At 38.3% G+C, this 18388-nt stretch overlaps 1 protein-coding gene across 2 annotated transcripts; it reads left to right on the top strand.

The window, feature by feature from the left end:
- The first annotated feature begins 768 nt into the window (after positions 1 to 768).
- On the top strand, positions 769 to 15101 carry LOC106051399 (maltase 1-like). Of its 2 annotated transcripts, none has more exons than XM_056012777.1 (12): positions 769 to 1056; positions 2330 to 2509; positions 3572 to 3729; positions 3924 to 4049; positions 4840 to 4962; positions 6538 to 6653; positions 7629 to 7809; positions 8662 to 8847; positions 9838 to 9972; positions 11530 to 11625; positions 12586 to 12733; positions 14942 to 15101. In XM_056012777.1, exons 1-12 carry the CDS (start codon positions 852 to 854, stop codon positions 15037 to 15039), a joined length of 1752 nt encoding a protein of 583 aa, XP_055868752.1. In that variant the 5' UTR covers positions 769 to 851; the 3' UTR covers positions 15040 to 15101. The 2 variants fall into 2 exon arrangements, with proteins under 2 accessions (XP_055868752.1, XP_055868753.1); XM_056012778.1 differs by having other exon boundaries at positions 945 to 1069.
- The last annotated feature ends 3287 nt before the right edge of the window (positions 15102 to 18388 follow it).

Below are 18388 nucleotides of genomic sequence, written 5' to 3'. Positions count from 1 at the left end.
AACTATGTTTGTGAACTTTGTCAAAAGCCTTAGAAAAATCTAGTAAGATAGCATCTATTTGTTCATTATTATTATATGTTAGTCGACGCTGATACTGAAATGTCGAACAAGTTTAATAGCAATGAAGGGAACTATCGAATGTCGGCTAACTCTAGACGTTCATAAAATGCGACTTATGTCTACGTTGTCCTGGAAGTGGTCTGTTTATGTTGACTGGTATTTCGTTCTGTCTCAAAAACCTCATATTTATTTATTTTTAATGTCAAAAGTTTCCCTATTTCCGAATCAAATAATTAATTCCTAATCGTGCCATAACAATGTCTATTTGAGCTTACAGCTCGTGTGTGGATTTAGCGTGTGTATGAGAGAAAGAGATAGATAGAGAGAGAGAAAGAGAGAGAGAGAGAAAGAGAGAGAGAAAGAGAGAGTGAGAGAGAGAAAGAGAGAAAGAGAGAGAGAGTGAGAGAGTGAAAGAGAGAGTGAGAGTGAGAGAGAGAAAGAGATTGAAAGAGAGAAAGAGAGAGTGAGAAAGAGAGAGAGAGAGATAGAGAAAGATTAAATGGACCTTCTTGCTGGCCACGAGAACTAGTGTTAAAGGGAGCCCGAAATGTTTGTATGCTAAGCTAAAATCTGAAACCCTGTACGCTAGTCCACACCCTGCGTAAAAATTACAGGTAATCTAACATCTTACACGATAATATACATTAATACTCATTACACACGACACATCTTGTGTTTAAGAAAGATAACGCTAGAGATAACCAGAAGATATTTAGGCTAAACACATATCATGGAGACACACCAGTACAGACATCAACACAATAGGTCAAACTGTGACACAAACAATTACAATGAGGAGCAGATGTAAGTTATTAGCCATTGGTCTTATGATGCACTTCTATTGGACAGTGGATGGACAATCACTCCTGGATTCCCTACCGGAGGTGACGCCTGATGCCAACCAAACTTTAACTTGGTGGAAGACTGGAGTCATCTACCAGGTGTATCCGAGGTCGTTCAAAGATTCAGACGGTGACGGCATTGGAGACATCAAAGGTGAGACCTCATGGTAGGTACGTGTTAGGGAAAAACCTAGCTTAGCAGTGTAACATAGGTACATTTGCACACTAGCTTAGCAGTGTAACATAGGTACATTTGCACACTAGCGCGTCACTGCAACACCGCTTGTGTTTACGTAATAAATGGAGTTACTAATATGTCTTCCCTCTTAAACACTAGTTTGTTATTTGTGTAATACAAATATTCTACATCAGTCTTTAGTGATTCTCTTGAGAATTCGGCCCTAACCGAGAAAGAATGAAAACAAAGACAACTTATGTTGTTATATTGACAATGTTAGATGTATCCCACAATTATTCTCTTTCACACGTTATAAAGTTATCATTCCAAGTCGACCACTTCTGTCATCTAGAAGGGCTGAGGGCTTAGGTCTACATGTGTGTGTCTCCGTATCAAGTGAGGCATGAGACTGAAATGTTTATCTACAGACCAACAGGATGCGTAATAAGTGCTACGAGATCATATACACATATGTGTGTGTCAAGGCCACCTTACCACTTATCTCCACACTGTGCTAAGTCTTCCCAACAGCACTGTCCGTTCCTTTGAGAACGACATATAGTCAACAGCACTGTCCATCCCTTTGAGAACGCCATATAGTCAACAGCAGTGTCCGTGACCTGTCCATCCCTTTAAGAACGCGATACAAGTTGTAGTTACCAAAACAAAAAAAAGAAGATAGTGCTATCTTCTCCTATTACTGACTTAATTCAGCCATCTGTACAGAAGCAAGATTGTTATTATAAATTACAGCCTTTCCTTCAAAAGAGAAGATAATTGTTATTCTACAGTCAATCAATCATGTTATTCTACAATCAATCATGTTATTCTACAATCGATCATGTTATTCTATAATCAATCAATCATGTTATTCTACAATCGATCATGTTATTCTATAATCCATCAATCATGTTATTCTATTACCAATCAATCATGTTATTCTACAATCAACCATGTTATTATACAATCAATCAATCATGTTATTCTACAATCAATCATATTTTTTTTATTCTACAATCAATCAATCATGTTATTCTACAATCAATCAATCATGTTATTCTACAATCATCAAAGTTGTAGAATAACGTCAGAGGTCTGTAGGACGTGGCCCACAGGTTGCTACCTTGCAGGCCAGTGTTCAGGTCTCGATTCGACTATCTTTTTACGGGCTAAAGTATTCGAATATACCATGTTTCGTGAAAAGTAAAGTTTTCCGCTATGTTAACAGTCATGTTTACTTTGTTCACAGGTTTGATCTCCGAGCTCGATTACTTTGTCTACCTTGGTATCGACTGCATCTGGCTAAGCCCTGTATACAAATCACCAATGAGAGATTTTGGATACGATGTCTCAGACTTTAAAGATATCGATCCTATTTTTGGAACTATCGACGATTTTAAAACTCTGACTCAAGAAGTCCACAACAGAGGTTAGGACAAATTGCTAAAAATTTTTTTTTGAAAAAAAATTGTTTTAAGACTGTTCAAACAATTCTAATGTAGGACTAATTGGGGGGCGTGGTGGTTGAGTCGTTTGACACTTGGCTTCCGAATCTGAGGTCCTGGTGTTCGAATCTCGGTAAAGACTGGGATTATTAATTTCGGGATTTTAGGGCTCCCTTGAGTCCACCCAACTCTAATGGGTACTTGATTTTAGTTTTGGGAAAGTAAAGGCGGTTGGTCGTTGTACTGGCCACATGACACCCTGCTCGATAACCGTTGGCCAAAGAAACAGATGACCTTAACATCAAACCCTATAGATCGCAAGGTCTGAAAAGGGAACTTGACTTACTAATTGGTTCAACTAATCAATGTCAAGGACGCTAAATCAAACTTTAATATTGCCAACTAAAAAAAATGCTGGCGGAAGAGCTTTGAAAAGTTGATAAGGATGAGTGCAGTGTTTAACATGACTGCGAAAATCCAATTGAGACCCGCATATTTTTCTGCAAATAGTGCAGACAAAGCCGTTGTCAGCAAGCGGTCTTTTAAAGTATTTCTTCCCGTCTTTTGCGCCCTTATTATTATTATTATTATAGCTTTTATATAGCGCTACTTTCATGCTTATAGCATGCTCAGAGCGTTTTGGTCCAATCTCATTTGTGGACCAGTGGGGGGGGGGGAGGGGGTATCTAGGAGTTGGTTTTCCGTGCTGCCTTTGGGCTTTCAGTAAACACAACTCTGCCCGAGTCGGGTGTCGAACCTCGAGCCCCCTTCTAGGTAGCCAAGCGAACTTAGCCTCTCGACCACGCTTCCCACAATAAGAGCTTTACTTTGGGTTTCAGCTGTGTGTCCCGAAGCCGCCGAAGCCTTTGTGAGAGCTCTCCAACTGTCTCTTTCAGAGGTCATCTGCTGCCAGCTTCTTCCCTCTATTCCAGTGTGGGCGAAATCGTGTCTGAGTTGATCGTTATAGAGCTTTCCGGGGGGAGTGCACTTCTGTTACTAAAGACTTAGAAAAATAAGAACATGAACAATTATGTTATTGTTCACAGGTTTGAAACTGATAACTGATTTTGTCCCCAATCACGTGAGCACAGACCACGAGTGGTTCAAGAAAAGTGTCAAGAGAGACGGGAAGTATGCCAACTATTTTATATGGCACGAAGGAAAAAGGTTGAGCAATGGCACAGTAGTCGAACCCAACAATTGGGTAACTAGCTTGATTTGATAGAGGCCTTTACTTTCAGTCCAGATACATGTATTTAAAAGTAATGTTTGCAGAGAGAAGTTTGCTTCCATATCAAAACTTCTAGATCAAGTTGAACTGAAACAAAACATATTGCATTACAATTAGACATTACTCGACATTGCTGATTTTGATATTAATATTTTGTTTCTCCAAAGCTTTCTGCCTTTGGAGGGTCCGCTTGGCAATGGAACAGCGAACGTCAAGAATATTACTATCATGAATTTGATCCAAGTCAGGCTGACCTCAATTACAGAGACGAGAACCTTCGATGGGAAATGGAAGTAAGTTAACCCTTTGCTTTAAAGAGAAGTTTTCTCAGTGGTCTGAATTGTGTAAGGATATGTTTCGTAGGCTTTAAGTGTTTACAGGTAATAAAGGTCACGTTGACCATGAGTGTATTAGCTAGCTGAAGGGATCAGTCTATACTGCAGCGATGCCCAAAGTACGGCCCGCGGGCCGACGTGGTTTTATCCGGTCCGCCGAATCGTCAGAACAAAGTGTAGAAAAATCTCCCAACCCACACACACGCCATTTTTGTGTTTATGAAAGGTGACTATGAATGAGAATCTACCAGGAAAAGTTGTGGCACAGGATTATAAGCCAGCATACTTGTTTTCTTAAGTAACTAAGGCTGTTAAAAAAAAACAATAACATAATAAAAACGGCATTATAAACTAAATACGACTGCATACTTGGTTTGAGCCGAGAATAAAAATATTGTTAAACTACTCCCATAAATTGGAGGATCGATGGCAATATTTACCAAAAAGAGCCAAGAAAATGAGTCGTTATTAAAACTAGCGACAATGTTGCTCACATAAAAAACTAAACATCCAACATCCCACTAATTAATGTAAGTATTAGATCCAGAGTTTGTAATAACATTGTTTCAGGTCAATTTCTTTTCGTATTTGTACCGTTTCGGTCATGTGGCCCGCGACACGAGTGTCGAAATTAAAATGGCCCGCAGGTCGAATTAGTTATGTCCCAAGGAGGACCCCCTCCCCCCTTGAAGTTTTTTTTCCGGCACAGGCTTATTTTCTTTACAATTTTCTACCACGACTATTGCAGGATACCCTGAAGTACTGGCTGGACTTAGGTGTTGACGGGTTTAGAGTAGACGCCTTCGCCCCTCTTTACGAGGTACAGAACGTGTCATTGGATGAACCTATCTCAGGATTAAATGTACCAGCTGTAAGTTTACATTTTATTTTTAAAAAACGTATATCACCTCACTCTATCTGTTTGCCTAAAACGTTTGTAGACGTTATTTCCCCCTCGCCCACTATCGGATCAAGTTTAAATTTTGCACAATTATTTCTTGTACATGGCAAAATAAGAATCAATTAAAAAAATCCAATTAGTTAATGAACAATTGGTAATTAATTATTTTGTTTTGGTATCGAAAAGGGAAAAAAATGTACATGACAAATGTGTTGGTATAAGCTGAATTAGTCCCCTTGAGGAGGCTATAGCACGTTCGTATTTTTTCCAAAACGGGTCCTGAAAGTGAGAGGACCATAACGTGGTGAGAAAGTGAGAGGACCATAACGTGGTGAGAAAGTGAGAGGACCATAACGTAGTGAGAAAGTGAGAGGACCATAACATAGTGAGAAAGTGAGAGGACCATAACGTGGTGAGAAAGCTAAAAGTATGAAATAGCGCTGAACAAAAACAAAAAAAGCTTTTTAATCACACAATTTATAATTGTTAGCCTAGATCTATTACAAATTTAATTACATGACTGATCCAAACTAGTTGATACAAACTGATCCAAACTAATTAAAATAATTTAAAAAAAAAAGTATTTGTTATGTTTTTCTTGTTAATATGTGTACTAAATATATAGTTAAGCATATCATGTCTTTCATTATTTATTTACCTATTAAGAATGTGATATTGATATTGACGGTTGGGAAGCACCAGCTCTGGATAGCGCCTCATGGCGTGAAGCTGGGAGACTCGGAGTCTCGAGATTTGAAGCAAGAAGAGTGGTCAGCGTGAAAGAGCCCTTAACCAACAAAAAGCTGAGAGAAGAAGCAGGCTTATCTGCAACTGACCAAACCCACACATGCCACGTATGCGGCCGGCTTTTTAAAGTGAGGATTGGACTTTACAGTCATTTTCGAGTCCATAGGCTATGAGCAATGTGTTCATGTTCGATCACGAAGGAGGAGCTATATATACCTACTAAGAAACTGAAAAACCTAAAATGTATTTAATTTTACCATATATATATTTTAATAGAATGGTTACGCTCTGGGCTAGCTAATCGAAGATTAGCTTTCTGATTTTAAATTCAATGCCTATAAATAAGACTATAGCCCATGTCTGTATCCAATTTAAAGTTGTGACCACACGTCTGATGTTGAAAGTAAAAGTTATAAGTCGTTAACATTTAGCCACAGAAACTGGTAAGCCTCAACTAAATCCGTGGATTTAAATTTGAAATTTTATCTTATCTTATATTATACAGACGTTACTTTAAAAAAAAGATGATGATTACGTTCTAAGCATCATACATCTAGTCATGCATGTTGCACGGGATACACGTTTGAGACCAAAAGAAAATCCGCCGCCGAGGACAGACACAGACGGCGAAATGAAAATCTTAATCGACAACCCGCGGACAATGGTTATGCTTGTGGCAAAATATGTAGGTCACAGGTATTCGAACTCGAAGACAATCCTTATTATGTGGTCACTCAAGACACACTCGAACCATTAAACACGTAGACTTGTATTAAGACAATATACTTCCACTTTCAGTCAGAGAGCGACTATTTGAAGCATATCTACACCACCAACCAACCGGAAAGTATCCCCACGCTGTCCAAATGGTACGACATCATGAACGAGTATGTCCAGAGAGATGGTCAAGATAGGTAAAACTTACTTCATAGCCTAAGTGCAGCTGTTAGTGGCAAGTGTTAGATACATGAGTAGGTCTACATGGTGTTCTTGTTCGTATTTTGCTATAAGAAATATGTTCAAACTAGTAGTTGTTACTAGTTGAAGGTCATCCACCATATAACTGATGGTGATTTGGAATTATTACCTAGGGCTTAACGGCAGAGCTGAACAACTGAAGAGAACGGCACACTATTTTTCCTTGGCACAGTCTGCAAAGGAGCTCACAGCTCAGCAGCAAAAAGCTGGCTTGATGAAAAAGAAGAAGAAGGGGCTTAACGCACATGGGGGCGTGGTGGCTGAATGGTTAAGCGCTTGGCTTCCAAACCTGGGGCCTGGATTTGATTCTCAATCAAGACTGGGATTTTGGATTTCGGGATTTTTAGAGCGTTCTGAGTTCACCCAACTCTATTGGGTAGTTGGCCATAGAAACCCCATAGATCGCAAGGTCTGAAAGCGAAACTTTAGTTAACACACAAAGCCATGGGTGTTTCCTAAGTCTTAAATTCCTTGCCCTTGCATTCCGTAAAACTGAGAGCGAAAGATTTTCGCTTTGTAAGTATACTTAGGCCGTAGGTGGCGAAGTAAAGTTATCGAAAAACAAGTTTGAAACTTTTGTAATGGAGGAAGGGAAAGAGCAGGATTTGAAAATTAATTACGTCTCAGAGTCTACCTGCTATTTACTGGGTGAAGCCCCTGAAGGGGATGCACTTTTCTGGCAAAAAGATATCATTATCATTTTAAACACAATGAAAGTCCTGAAAGTGACTTTTGTTTTTCAAATTGGTGATTCCCAGAAACAGTTTTATATGATTAATAACTTTTAAAATTCTTGCTTAGACCATATTTGTTCTGTTCCTAAAAAATATTTTATGGACGTCACTTTTTAATCCACATTAGAAAACATTCTGAAAAAATAACAACAACAAAAGCCCCTCGTATGTCTTCAGGTATATGATCGTAGAAGTGTTTTCAACTGTAGACATAAGAAACAGAGTCTACGTCACAGGCGCATGCCCTTTCAACTTTGACCTTCTGCACATGAGTGATGCCCCAACAGGTCGCGAGATTCTGGACACCATAATGAACGAGTATTCACACCTGCCAACTGGGAAATGGCCAAACTTTGTCGTGCGTATGTCTTGTTACTGTCAATAGAATCATACATAAAAGAATGCAGCCGAATAATATACATGCATAATCTTTTTTCTTCTCTACCTCCAGCTCTCGATTTCTCCTATCTCTCTCACGATTCCTCTCTGTCTTTCGAATATTTTCTCTCTCTCTTTCTTTCATCTTCTCTCTCCCTTAACTAGTATCACATTTCTTCTCTCACCTCTTTCTCCTCTTTTTTTCTGCTATTTTTTCTCTCTCACCTCTTATCTTTCTCTTTCCCTCTCTCTCGCTCCTCTTTCTCCTGATGTCTTTCTTTTATATTTCTCTCTCTCTCTCTCTCTCTCTCTCTCAGTGGCGTAGTTAGGAATTCGCCATCATTTGGGGGCCCGTGGGGTTGACCTCTTTGGGGGCCCCTGCATTTTGCGTAATATTTAATATTTAATGAAAAAAAAAATCGAACACTCATTTGATGGGCCCTCTCAAGTGGGGGCCCAGGGGGGGATTGTCAAATTCTCCCCCTCCTCCCCCATCCTAGCTACGCCACTGTCTCTGTTGTATCCATTTAGTTTTGAGAACGTTAAACTTGAATTGTTGTGTATATAAGTGACAGATGATCTGTTTCGTTGAAGAAAGTCCCCATCTTTTGGCTAAGGCTCGTTTTTTTTTGGTTTCTTTTGTTTTTTAGAGGGTAGAACAGTTAGTTCAGCGGTAACAATTTTGATAGATTTATAAATAACATAATAAAAAAAAACACACTAATATTGCCTCAATTCAAACATAAAATAATCTTTTTTTTAATTGAAATAATAAAAAACACCTCAGAATCTAATTCATAAAACCCTTTTTTTTTTTTTTAACTTTCTACAGCTTGGTAACCATGACAGCAGAAGAATCAGTCACAAATATGGCAGCCAGTATGTTAATGTATATAATATGCTGCTACTCACCCTGTGGGGAACGCCTACTACGTACTACGGGGAGGAACTGGGAATGTTGGAGGCTGTTATCTCATGGGCGGATACCGTTGACCCAGCAGGACGTAATGCAGGACCTGTAAGTGATCAGTGGGGCGGGAAGTGATACATTAGAGATATGTCAGGCAATTGCTTGTAAGATTTTAAGTATGATAAAAAAAAAAAAAAACAACTTACTAATTGTGACCCATCTTTATATATTACATCATTACGACACTCAAATCTGTATAAAACCTTACATTAACAATAGGCATTAGGTTGTCCTTAATTATACACCTATAGTTTAAATAGGATAAAGAAACATAAATTGTGGATAAAAAGAAACAACAACAACGGAACTAACGACACGTTCTACTTTTAAAAGCAGCTAGTATTAAACAATAGACCCCACGATGACCTGCTAACAATTCTTTAAAAAAAAAAGCAAACTAAAACTATATGGCCATATTACAAGATCTTCGGGGCTCGCAAAGACCTTCCTACAGGGGACAGTACCAGGAAAAAGAAGAAGAGGCAGACTGATAAGGCGTTGGGAAGACGACATGAAAGAATGGACGGGACGGGCCATTGAAGAAGTTTTATCCAAGGTAAAAACAGAGAGGAATGGAGAAAGACGTTCAACTAATCTTGTGTGGTGCCCCGACGTTCCAACAGACTAAGGGAAAGGTGAAGGTGAACATTACCGACCTCGTCACACTATATGCGTACTAAGATGCCTGGTCGAGTTATTTGCCCCTGAAAAACTTTCTCAATGGTAAAATTAAACTTCAAGAAAGCTGTTTATCTCAGATATTGGCTAAGCATACAGTAGAGAAATCTATTTGCATGCTTCCCGAAGTTTTTCTTGGTCTAATAATAATACAGTTATATAAAAAAAAATGAACATCTATATTTGTAACGGTTTTCAGATGTTTGGAAAATCATCCATAAATTTTCTAGAAAACCGCATCATAATTTAATAGATCTTCATGGCTTTAATTTAATGCTTTCTTTATCTCTATATATTGCCCGCTATAATTGAATAACTGTGATACAATTTCAAATAGTCGCAATGATAAAAATCCTTTAGGAAAGATACCAAAATTTTACAAGAGATCCTGAAAGATCCCCGATGCAGTGGACGCCTGGATACCAGTCTGGTTTCACTAAGGGCAACTCGACCTGGTTACCTCTTGCTCTGAATCACACATCGCTTAATGTCCAAGTAAGTAGACAATGATGTTGAACCTTTTTGTTTTTCGTTTCTAACCATCATTCTCCCTCACCAGGACCCAAAACTGTTCCATAGACATTTTTTTTTCTCTACCAAATCGAGGTCTAAATGATAGGCATCATAATTTATTTGTTAATTGTTGTTCATACCAAAGGGTAGGCTACCACCAATGACTGGATCAGACGGCGCAAAGAGAACCCGCATAGGTAAAAATGACAAAAATATGGGTCAGCATAAAAAATGTATAATACTTCAATCTTATCTTATTTTATTGATTACAGACGTTACTTCAAAATAGAAGATAATTACGTCCTATGCGTATCCATGGGTCAAAGTAGTAAGTAAGAGACTTAAACTCTGCTAGGTCGTAAGTTTTCTTGGCTGATTCAAGGTACCCCATTCCATACTCTAATCATAATGGTACTAAAGAAGAAGACTTGTATGAATTTGTCCCAGAATTTGTGCTTCTTATATCTTACATAATACAGACGTTACTTCAAAAAGGAAGATGATTACGTCCTACGCGTCATGCATTTAGTCATGCATGTTAACCATTGACTTAAATTCTGACTCTTCTGACTCTACAAATCTATTCTAAAAACTACTTGCTTATATCTTGGGGCTCGAGTTTGAATCCCGACTCGAGCAGAGTTGTGATTGCTAAGCGCCTAAAGGCAGCACAGAAACTTTCTCCCAGAGAGCCGTTCTCCCAATTGGTCCACAAAATAGATTGGATCATAGCACACTGAACAGTCTCTCTCTCTTCCTCCATCTCTCTCTCTCTCTCTCTCTATTTGTCATATACATTTGTTTTGAGACCGACATTTTTAAACGAATATATTCAAACATATAAAAAATAATGAAACCAAATCAATGTGTAAAGGTTTAATAAAAAACTTATGAGAAATAGCTCTTGAGTAGTAACACAATTCTTTTTTTTTAAGTTAAACTTGAACTGGGTTTTATTTTAAAGTGACGTCACATTCTCAAAAGTAGGCGCGGTGGCTGAGTCGTAAAGCGCTTGGCTTCTGAACCGTGTGTCTTGGGTTCTAATTTCGGTGAAGACTGGGATTTTTAATTTCGGGATCTTTAGGGCACCTCCGAGTTCACGCAGCTCTAACACTAGTTGGGGAAAGTAAAAGTGGTTGGTCGTTGTGCTGGTCACATGACACCTTCGTATACCGTGGGCCACAGAAAGAGATGATGTTTACATTATTTGCCCTTTAGATTACAAGGTCTGAAAAGGGAACTTCAATTTTCGTTGACTTGCTCAAAACAACTTTCATTTTAGGATCTGTTTGAAAATATAACCACTTTTGACCTCAAACTTGTTTCGAACTAAAGGTAGAATAAGAGGTTTGAAAGTAACGCTATACAAATTTACTAGAGAATACGATAAAATTTCAAAATCATTACATTTAATGTATGCCGGACAACAAAGTTAAAATAGGTAAATTTCAGTAATATTTTTTTTATGTGGATTCCTTATAAAAGATTTAAATTACATTTCATTATTGTATACCATTTTATCATTTAAAAATCATGCAGGCAGAAAAGGAAAGTCAGGAGCAGACAACTTTGAAACTTTATAAAGAGCTTGTAGCCCTGAGAAAAAAACAAGCTTTCCAAACAGGAAAATTTAAGGTAAATATTTTGTTTTAAATCCTTGTTATAGGCCATCAAAATCATTTTGAAATAGCAAACGAAAATGAATAAATATTTCTTGAAATACAGAGAAATAGAGACATTAGTCCTGTGAGGTGTTCTTGCATGGCGGAAAAACTATAAATTACTAGCTGTTTATGGCGTATCCGGTGTACAGAACAAAGAAAGTGCTGATAGGGTTTGTCTTTTAAAAGGTATATGTGCACTTATTTAGCCATGCAGAATCAATTTGTTGGCAATACAAGATAATTTGAATATGGAGGAAGCATTAGACCATGGATATAGTATACATTGTTTGGTTTTATGCATCAGACTTAATTTAAACTGTATGATTTACAACATGTAAAAACCAATGGTTTAGTTTCTCATGAATATTTCTAATAAGGAAAAGATATTTGAAGAGAAAAATGAGATGGTGTGGGGGTGTATACTCTTCTTATCAAGTATTCATGTCAGTAGGCCTAGACAATGGCTATGTTGGATGGGGGACGACAATATTAATTACATCTGATAATTTTTAATAACATACATTATACCATCTCTTGTATTTACTAAGAGAGAGCACTGTGAGGTCTTAAATCGCGCGACCATCAGGCTTTAACTTCTAAAAACATTTCACTTTAAATATAAAAATAATTAACAATAGACAAAACGTAATCTATCCATCTCTCCAGTAGGCATAAAGCGATTAGATCTCTATTTCTGACACCTTCTGTTAATATATCTCTGACACCGTCTATAATTATTTCTAAGTTAATCTAAGCTTAGGTTGATATTAGGTCTATTCTCAAAGTTAAGAAGGCCTAGATCTTTTACTTTTTATTTTGATGACTATTAGATTTAATATTCTCTATGTTCTTTTCCGAATACTTATTTTAAGCGATCCACGCGTTGTATTTGACTGGAATAAGTGTATCCTTTTGTTATCATGTTCTGAAGGTTAGTCACGTGGATGATTACATCGTCTGCTACACCAGAGAAAGTGCGTTTGATCAGTACCTCGTCATACTTAACTTCGGTCACTCGGCGATCAGTGACCTCGGAATATGTGGCGCTACTTCTGCAACAGTTGCAGCCTTAACACCAGGTAGGCAGTTGTCTTCAATCCTCTTATCTTATCTTATATAATACAGACGTTACTTCAAAAAAGAAGACGAGTACTGTCCTACTCATTTCATGTGTCCATCTAGTCATGCATGATAATCAATGACTTAAGCTTTGCTAAGTCTTTGGTTGTTGTGGCTGATTCAGGCAACTCATTCCATTCTCTAACGTCACTAAGGAAGAAGGAGCACTTGTACGAATTTGTTCTAGAGTATTGGATAAGAAATGTGCCTCTATCTTTGTGTCTTTCTGGGTATTTCATTAAGTTTTGTTTTTTGTATTTGTAAGTTCTGATTTAGTGTTTGATGTATCATAGCTACTTTCCTTTCACTTACAAAAGCATGTTAACAATAGTTAACAAACACATCTCTTCTCGATTGTTCAAGCCCCGCCCTGTTCCCCCTCCCCCACCGTTCTGCGGGAGTAATGGGCTAAAACGTATGACTGCCTGGTCGTGCGGTTCTGCGCGCTGAACTGTCGTTTGGATTTATCGATGGTCCCGGGTTCAAATCCTGCCCGCTCCCATCCCCCGTCGTCCTGCGTCTTCAACTCTGAAGGAACATCTGAAATAAGTAAAACATTTTACGTATTATTCATCATTTAAAAAAAACACAAGTTAAAAACAACATAATGGCAAATTTTGCTCCTTCTTCCCTAGTGCTAGTAGAGCATGGAATGGGTTGCCTGAGCTAGCCAGGAAAACCAGAGACTTGGCAGAATTAAAGTCATTGGTTAATATGCATGACTAAATGCATGACGTGTAGGACGTAATCATCTTATTTTTTGAAGTAGCGTCTGTATTATAAATGTTTTGATATTCCAAGAAACACAACTCATGTATGACTAAGAACCACTTTACAAAAGTTATTACCCTTGTTTTACATGTATAAACAAAGTTGAGTCTTCGACGACTTATCTAAAGGCTAGATCTAGATATTTGTTTCACTGTTTAGCGAATCAATGCTAAATTAGAGATTTTAATCAATCATGCTGCGGTAGTGGCGTCTATGGAGGGTCCTTGTGGTTCTAATATTTTTAAAACACATTTTATGGTCACCTTTTCGTAAAGGTGTAGTTCGACAAACTTCCAAGGTACGTGATTGCACAGAATGAAAACAATAGAACAGGACCTCATCGTTTTAGCAGTTCTACAGTAAACTTCAAATTTTTATCAGCACACCCAGGAAGTTGCGTTGTCTTAGTGTTTGTTCTTAAAATATCAGTTACAGCGGTACGCCAAGAGATAAGGTTCATTTTAAAAAGTTGTTTCAATAGTCTGCATTTAACAATACCCACAATACACAAAAATGTGATCAGGGGCGGAATGGCTATATTGGCAAATGCCCTGTTGGCCGGTATCCAAATGTGCCGGTAGGACCACAGTAATCATCTTTTTTTTTTTTGAAGTCACGTCTGTATTTCATAAGATACGGGCGGCACGTAGGACTATTAAATTGTTAAAAGGTTTTATAACATTCTTTTATAAAAGGGCCCTCTGAGTAGGCTCTGAGAGACATATTTAAACAAATCTTGTACAGATTCTACTAGGGCTTACCAATTAAATCTAGCACATTTTCCGAAATAATGCAATAGCCTAGATATAGTTGGCGTCATCCTTTTAGGTACCTACACACTTGGCGATTAAAAAGCAACATAAGGCCTACTGGTATATTCCTTAAAACGATATAGTGTTTGCTGTATGCATGTGTACAGCTATCGATAAATCATCAAACTTAACATAATGATTTTGAGGATAGGTAGAGCTAGAACTGGATGTACATTATATAATATACAATTTATCGGCCGGATGGTATAGAAATGCCCGGGCCGACTTTGACACACAGTCCGCACCTGAATGTGATAACATTTACTAGAATATTTTATAGTACAGGATTATTACTTTTAATTTGATTGTAGCATTTAGTTTACAGAGTTCAAATTTATTAACAGACAGTGTAAAAATTTAGAACAAGTCAAGTATCATCATTTGATACATGACTTTCTTATAGAAATTAACCATTAATATTTGAAACATATACTTTCTAATAGTTAAGAACTGTTATCATCTTAATCACAGACTTTATTATAGAAATCAACCATCACTATTTGAAACATAGACTTTCATTTAGGAATCAACAATTATCATGTGAATCAGACAGAAACGAAATTAACGAGACAACGTGTGTTTCAGGTGTGACGTCCACAGAAGCCGGCCAGCGAGTCCAGTTAGAGTCATTGATACTGGAATCTGGACATGGAGTAATCCTTAGGCTTGACTTAAGAACGTGATTTGATTGATTGATTTAGAGATATAACAAGAAAAACAATAAAAATACTTTTTTAAAAGACAATATTTCCTTTATGCAACTTATTTGTTTTTTCTCTTTAAAAAATTAAGGAATGTTAGATTAAAAACAATGGAACATTTTAGAATAGAGGTACCGGTATTGTGAAATGATAGAAACTTTTTCTACTCCTTTTTTTGTTTCATGATGGTCTTGTGCTATGCGCTTTGTACTGTCGTAACGATGGTCGTTGCCCACTGCCGTCCCATGCCGGTTTGGGCTATGACGTAATGATCTTCTTTCTGAAGGAGAGTCCAAAATGATCGTGATAATCATCACAAACTTAAGACACAGCCCCAATCGTGACTTTGTTTCAAGTTCTAACGTCCAGTGATTGGAGCGTCAATGAGTACTTAACCATGCTCTATTCATTATTTTTTAAAATTGAGCTACATCTAGATTAACGTTTGTCCGTGGTCTTTCAGAGACTCCTCACTGATCCATGTTGCTCTAGTGTATTCCCTTCCACTCACTTTAGAGCCATAAAATTATTGACTGATACAGACTTTTATGACTCTTAGAAAAAGACGAAACATAGTCAATAGTCTGACTGTTGTTACCGGTCGTTGACTTGTAGCATCAAACTGCTGGTAGACAACTAAACCTTTGTAGGCGTAATGTATTTTAACTAATAAAACTTCACTAACTTAGATAATTTTCTATTGTGAACAAAATTATTTATAATATAAACAAAATCAAGTTGAAATGAGATAAAATAACTGTAGTAGACTTAAGTAATAATATTCTTTAACACAATCTAACTCAACCTTTCAGTCTCACGTTCTGGATTCGTCTGTCGTAACTAAGACCAAATGACGACAATGCCACCTATGTTGCATCATTCCCAACCAATCGCTAGCATCTTCCAACCGTCACCATATTAACACACACATTCCATATCAATGACACATTTTCTATAGACTGACACATAGTCTATGGCAGGGGTCTCAAACACGTGGCCCGCGGGCCCGCGACACTATTTTGTGTGGCCCGCGACAACGTCCGCGAATTTAAAAAATTAGATACAATTTACAATGACCACATATAAGCCGTGAAATGATTTACAACTGCACAACTCAGTAAATGAGGTGTCACTGTCGCCCACCAACCGCTTAGGCTTTCAGCTGGGTGAACGGTGGCCTGATTCTTACCGCTGGCCGATAGCGGCTAGAATCTGGCCACCATTATACCACTGTTCCGACCGTTAGCGAACAGGAGAAAGAGAGGGAGATGGGGAGGGATGGGGTACATGTGTCAAGATTCTGTGAAAGCAAGCTTTGTTGTTAGCGAGATGATAGCAAAGGCATCACGACTATTCCCTGAAGGCCAGTTTGTAAAAGAGTGTATGCTACAGGCGTGTGAAATTATCTGCTCCGAGAAAAAGAAGCTCTTCGAAGGCATAAGTTTGTCAGCGAACACAGTGGCTAGCATGATCACTGAGTCAGCGACAAATGTTCAACAGCAACTGATTGCCGCTGCAAAAGACTTTGTAGCATATTCCATTGCACTGGACGAGTCTACTGGTGTAACAGACACCGCATACTGTGCCGTATTTATTTGTGGGGTCGACGAAAACTTGAACATTGTTGAAGAGCAATTGGACTTACTAGCCATGAAAGGAACGACGGCTGGACGGGACGTGTTTCAAGAACTGGAAGCTTGTATTGGCAGGTGTGTGGGCTACCGTGGGAGAAAACTTATTTCAGTGGCTACGGACGGTGCACCAGCAATGTGTTCAGAGAAAGTTGGTGTTGTTGGATTAATGGTAGATAAACAGAATCAGCTCTGCTTGGCTGGACCTTTTGCAGCCATACACTGCATTCTGCACCAAGAAGCACTCTGTGGCAAAATTCTACAAAAGAAGAACGTGATGGATGTTGTCGTGAAGACGGTGAACTTCATACGTGCACTGGGTCTCAACCACAGACAGTTTGTGTCATGTCTAGCTGATTTAGAAACGGTATACGGAGAGTTGCTGTATCATACGGAAGTCAGATGGTTGAGTCGTGGAAAAGTGCTGCAGAGATTTTTTTGAATTGAGACGGGAAATAGCATTGCTCATGGCAATGAAAGACAGAGACATACCTCAGCTCAATGACCTAATGTTTTTGTCGGATCTTTCTTTTCTTACTGATATCACGCAACATCTCAATGCAATCAATTCACAACTACAGGGCACAAAGCAGCTGAGTACCGTGATATTTGATTCATTCAGATGCAAGCTGACTTTGTGGGCCACTCAGCTGGTAAATGGAAACCTGGCTCATTTCTCTTTTCTACAGAGCATAACGGTTGAACCACAGCGCCTGAAAGACTACGTAGACATCCTCTCCAGACAACTGGAAGATTTTGAAAACCGCTTTCAGCAATTCACTGCTCTCGAACCACAGTTTTTCCTTGTTGCCACTCCGTTCGCAGTTGACGTGAAAAATGTTCCAGAGGAAGTCCAGATGAAACTACTGGACCTGCAGTGTGACACTGTTCTGAAGCAAAAATACGCTGATGTTGGTGTTCCAGGTTTCTACCAGTTTCTTCCCAGAGAGAAGTTTACAAACTTATTTTGCCCAGCTGCTAGAATTCTTGCGATGCGATGTTTGGGAGTACGTACGTTTGCGAACAGTTTTTCTCCAGAATGAAGATCAACAAAACAGCATTACGATCAAGACTGACTGATGAGCATCTGAGAGCAACCTTACGGCTGGCCACAACACGCGACTTCAGGCCTAACGTCGATGGTCTGGTCTCTGCCAAACGCTCTCTGCTGAGTGGACAGAAACATGAGTGACGAGCCATCTGCAGTAGGCCTAGTAATTATAGGTTGTTTTTTTTCGGGTGAAGGGAGGGAAAATACAGTTTCTGCTTTTTTTTATTAGTGACAGAGGCAACGTCAACTTATCTTAGTAAACTAAACTGCCTGTGCATGTATAAACTACAATAAATGTAATTAATAATTATATAAAAACTTTATTTTATTATTTAACTGCAGTGACAGTAGTGTTTGTAAAATTTAATGAAAAAACATTCTCTTTTCGTGGTGTGGCCCGCTGACTGATTGTTACTTTCCACTGTGGCCCACATGCTGATATGAGTTTGAGACTCCTGGTCTATGGTAGGACACATATATATCACATATTCTCTTGTATGACACATATTCAATATTATGTCACACAGTCTAAGATATGACACATAGTCTATAGTATGACACATAGTTGAGTCTATAGTATAACACATAGTTGAGTCTATAGTATGACACATAGTCTATGGCATGACACATAGTCTATAGTATGACACAT

The sequence above is a fragment of the Biomphalaria glabrata genome, chromosome 15 (genome assembly GCF_947242115.1).
Source record: "Biomphalaria glabrata chromosome 15, xgBioGlab47.1, whole genome shotgun sequence".
NCBI classification, from domain to species: Eukaryota; Metazoa; Mollusca; class Gastropoda; family Planorbidae; genus Biomphalaria; species Biomphalaria glabrata.
The sequence above is the reverse complement of the archived record's forward strand: the minus strand, read 5'-3'. Positions and strand labels throughout refer to the sequence as shown.

Bases quoted from the DNA above. Each gene is read 5' to 3' on its own strand.
- LOC106051399 (XM_056012777.1), top strand. From the start codon at position 852: ATGAGGAGCAGATGTAAGTTATTAGCCATTGGTCTTATGATGCACTTC. The intron at 4,963-6,537 runs GTAAGTTTACAT...TTCCACTTTCAG, and splicing joins CAGGATTAAATGTACCAGCT to TCAGAGAGCGACTATTTGAA. The intron at 9,973-11,529 runs GTAAGTAGACAA...AAAATCATGCAG, and splicing joins ACACATCGCTTAATGTCCAA to GCAGAAAAGGAAAGTCAGGA.